Here is a 4422-nt window from a genome sequence, read left to right as displayed (position 1 = left end):
CTTCCAGACGACTAACAGGTAAGTCGTCCAAGAAGTCTTCCAGATCTGAAAAACCTGCATATCAAATCCAGATCTGAAAAACCTGCATATCCAAAAACGTTCAAATGACTTAAAAATAGAGAAAATGAGTGGAAGATTAGATAAATCTACATTTATAGAACACACAAAAATACATATCTAAAATTAATAGATGTACCTTTAAATTAGTGGAAGATGAGTACCATTTGATTAAAAACCTGCAAAAGAGATAGATTAGTAAGAAATACATGAGACAAAACTGAAAAATTCATATAAAGTTTGGTGTTTTCAAGTCAAAGAGATTAGAGAGAGGTTGGAGAGTTTTAGAATGATGAACATTACATTTTTGTTGCAGCCATTTGAGAGGAGGAGAGAGAATGTGTAAATTTTTCTTTATATAGGGACACAAAAAATCCAATTAGGTTAAATATTTTTGACTCAGACGACTTCCTGGACGACTTACATTTCAGTCGTCTGGTGAAGAAATTAAAACAGACGACTTACATGTAAGTCGTCCAGAAGAGTTTAATATTTTTAGCGGGAAATTAAATATTTTTAGCGGGAAACTAAAATAGAAGACTTTCCAGTCGTCTGGTTTAAATTATTTAAGCGGGAAAATATTTTTTTAAAAAAATTTTAGGCGGGAATATTTGGACGACTTACATGTAAGTCGTCTGTTTTAATTTCTTCATCAGACGACTGAAATGTAAGTCGTCCGAGTAAAATGATCCGGTTAGGTTAAAACGTACATTGGTAAAATTAAAGGTTCAGTACGATGTGGACGACTGAAATATACGTCGTCCGAGTAAATTATTCAACAGACGACTGAAATATAAGTCGTCCACACCCTAAACATAACCCCTAAACTTAATTATCTAATTAAAGACTTCATAAAATCAAATCAAACTTGAAAAGTGTTTACTATACACATAAATAAACACATATAGGTGAAAACTAATTTTTGAAAAAAACATTTTAGTTTTCCAAAATCTAACCCTAACAATACATACAATACTACAACATATGTTTGTCAAACTCCTAAACCAAAGTATTTCATGATTCACTACTTCCACTCATCTATCTTCAAAACAAATCAATTTTATCATATCTTAATTTATATCACTTAAAACTGTTTATAATTACTTGATTTTTATTTTTCACGCATCAAAATATTTTTTTACAAGATTTATAAATTATTTTTAAAATAAACCGGTACTAGACGACTTACACTTCAGTCGTCCAGACGACTTCCAACATCTCAGACGACTCAGACGATTTACTAGGGCTATATTCGTAAAAATGGCTTCTGTTTTTTTGTTTGGTCACAAGGGGCTGAGCTGTAATTTCACTAGGCTTTTAGGTTAGTTTTGCATTTGATTCAAGTTTGGGTATAGGTTTGGGGTTAAAATCAAGTTGTGGGTTAGTTTTGGCAAAAAAACCCATATATATATATATCTATTCATGAGACTTTATATTCATACGATTTATGATCATTTGTATCTTGTTTGAGCAAAAAAATGTTAAACCATTGATCACAAAACTTTCAGTGTGAGACTTTTACCATTTTTAGTAATTTATAGTCGTTTTAAAAAATTCAAAATATAACAGATAATCTAATTTTTTTTATTATATGCTTGTATTATTCATAATCGTTAATTGTCATATATATGCTAATCATATTAGCTAATTTTATAGTTTTTATTTAAAGAAAAATTAAAAGTAGTTTTTTGCACACTACTAATCAATTTGATAGTTAATTTAATAAAAAGTATAATATTTATTTATATGGATTAACTTATTTTTTTAAGAATTCTAAAAATTATCTTAGTGATAACATGTGGCTATGAAAACATGTTGTAATGCTACATGATTTATATAGGCGATTTACAACACAAAATTAGCTACTGTATATAATAATAGAAAAGGAAAAAAAGACTTCCTCAAATGTTCAAGTCAACTCGAGAAAATTCGCAGAATCATTCTTTTGAGTTTTTGAATCAAGTATGGTGTCTACTTCACTTTGGGCTAAAGGCTAAATTGAAATGGGCACCTATTTCATATAATAAAAGAGCCCATATGATAATCACGTTTACATTGGAACACAAAAACGTCAGGTAGTTTCTTGTAATGAAAGAAAAAACGAAAACGACAAACATTTCAAGCGATTAACGATAACATATCTTTTTGACTTCCTTCAAAGCTCATTTCAAACCACACATTCAAAACTTACTCTGAGGAACTGAACAGAGGAGAGACCAGACAGACAGAGAGGAGACTCTGTGTGTGTGTGTGTGTGTGTGTGAGGAAGCAACAAATGTCCATATCCATGGCGTTATTCTCTCCGCCGATCTCTTCTCCACATCAAAACTCTAACCTCATCCCCAAGATCTCCCTCTCTCTCCTCTCCACCAAGCGCCTCTCTCTCGTCTCCCTCACTCGAGCCTCCTCCGACAACGGTACGTCAACACCCGCTTCAGCCACAGTCTCCGCAACCACCGTGGAGGCTCCGAAGCCTGTCGCTGTAGAAGAGGTTCCGGTAAAATCTCCGTCTGAAAACGGCGCCGTTGGAGGCGAAGAGACTGACTTGACGACCACCACGACGGAGATCAAGTTCCAGGATGCGAAGTGGGTTAATGGAACTTGGGATCTGAAACAGTTCGAGAAAGAAGGCAAAACAGACTGGGACTCTGTTATCGTTGCTGGTTAGTTAGTTCTTGCAAAACTTTAGTTTCGTTCTTGTTACAGTCTACAGTAATGTTTCGTCATAATCCTATGAAACAGTTTGAAATAAAAATGGAAAAGGTTGTGAGTTTGGAATTAGCAAATACATGTTATGATTTAGGTTACTAGGAAGCTCATTGCTTTGGTTTTGTAATAATTATAGGGAGACAAGTGACTGTTGTGTACTAGTAATGTGTGCTGTTTCTGTAATGATAGAGGCAAAGAGGAGAAAGTGGCTTGAAGATAACCCGGAGACAACTAGTAACGACGAGCCTGTCCTCTTCGATACCTCCATCATTCCATGGTGGGCATGGATGAAGAGATACCATCTACCCGAAGCTGAACTCCTCAATGGTTATTTTCCAAATCACTAATGTCCATGATAAAGATCCAAACATTATCCGAAGTTTGAAGTGGCTATTTTTTGGTTTATCTTGTAGGTCGTGCGGCGATGGTTGGGTTCTTCATGGCTTACTTTGTTGACAGCCTTACAGGAGTAGGACTTGTTGATCAAATGGGAAATTTCTTCTGCAAAACACTCTTGTTTGTGGCTGTCGCCGGAGTTCTTTTCATCCGCAAGAACGAAGATTTAGACAAACTCAAGGGTCTGATTGAAGAGACAACGTTATATGACAAGCAATGGCAAGCGGCATGGAAAGAGCCGGAATCATCATCATCATCAACGGTTTCTTCAAAGAAGTGAAGAAAATTTATGGCTTATGTTTCCTCTTTTGTTATGTGATGATGATAAGTGAAAGTCCCAAGATAATTTCTTTATTGTATTACTGATATTGAGATTGTAATCTTTCTGGCTTTAGAAATCTCCATGAAGTAGTCCGTCACGAAGAAAATCAAGGAAGGTCCTTGACTTTGTAAAACAGAAGAAAAAAACAATTTCTACAAAAAAAAAAAATCCATCAGTTTTAAAACAGCTAGATGATTTCGGAAAGGTGATTGCTTTGTATGTTTGTCATGCTAATGTGTGTGCCTTTGTGTGCTGAACTTCAGTGATAAAATAATGTACTCGAACATTTGTGTGCTGAAGTTTACTAGCCATTAAGTGACTTATGTACAGTTTACAAGTCATCAAGTGATTTTTTTTTTAACTCAAATACAACTTTTCATTAACCATGAGGGGATTACATGATTTGTACCACATAGGTATTCAACCACTTTTACTTACAAAGAAATTCAGTATCACCCAAGATCATTAACCAAGAGGGGATTACATGAAATTCAGTATCATCAAGTGATTTAGAGGTATCCAATCTATTATTCTGTATTTTCTTTAAAAATAAAATAAAATTTTATTATTGATTTTTTTTGTAACACAGATTTTGTTATAGATTTACTTCATTTTGGAGTGAAAATTGAATTAAATAGATAAATATAAAATAATTACTTATTTTGGAGTGCTTCCATTATTTATTCTATTATGAAAAAAGGAAGTAGGGTTAAAAAAGTTTTTACACCAAATTCAATTTTAAAATTTAAAATGGAGTGAAATTGGAAATGTAATTATAGTTTAAAGTATCATTGTGCTATATAAAAGCATCAAAAAAATATTTTTATGATTTAATTTAATATTTAAAATATGTTATCTAAAAATTTGACAAGTGTTATATTAGTTTCTAAAAACATGCTACCAAAATTTCTCAATGAGATATTCTTATATTGGAAAAA

General features: G+C 33.0%; 1 protein-coding gene across 1 annotated transcript; it reads left to right on the top strand.

Annotated features, from left to right (window-relative positions):
• The first annotated feature begins 2151 nt into the window (after positions 1 to 2151).
• BNAC07G19940D (light-harvesting complex-like protein 3 isotype 2, chloroplastic) lies at positions 2152 to 3564 on the top strand. The gene is made up of 3 exons (XM_013851420.3): positions 2152 to 2720; positions 2956 to 3093; positions 3180 to 3564. The coding sequence occupies exons 1-3, from the start codon at positions 2333 to 2335 to the stop codon at positions 3440 to 3442; spliced, it is 789 nt and encodes a 262-aa protein (XP_013706874.1). The 5' UTR covers positions 2152 to 2332; the 3' UTR covers positions 3443 to 3564.
• Positions 3565 to 4422: the final 858 nt, after the last annotated feature.

This window comes from Brassica napus, chromosome C7 (assembly GCF_020379485.1).
Source record: "Brassica napus cultivar Da-Ae chromosome C7, Da-Ae, whole genome shotgun sequence".
In the NCBI taxonomy this organism is placed as follows: domain Eukaryota; kingdom Viridiplantae; phylum Streptophyta; class Magnoliopsida; order Brassicales; family Brassicaceae; genus Brassica; species Brassica napus.
The sequence above is the reverse complement of the archived record's forward strand: the minus strand, read 5'-3'. Positions and strand labels throughout refer to the sequence as shown.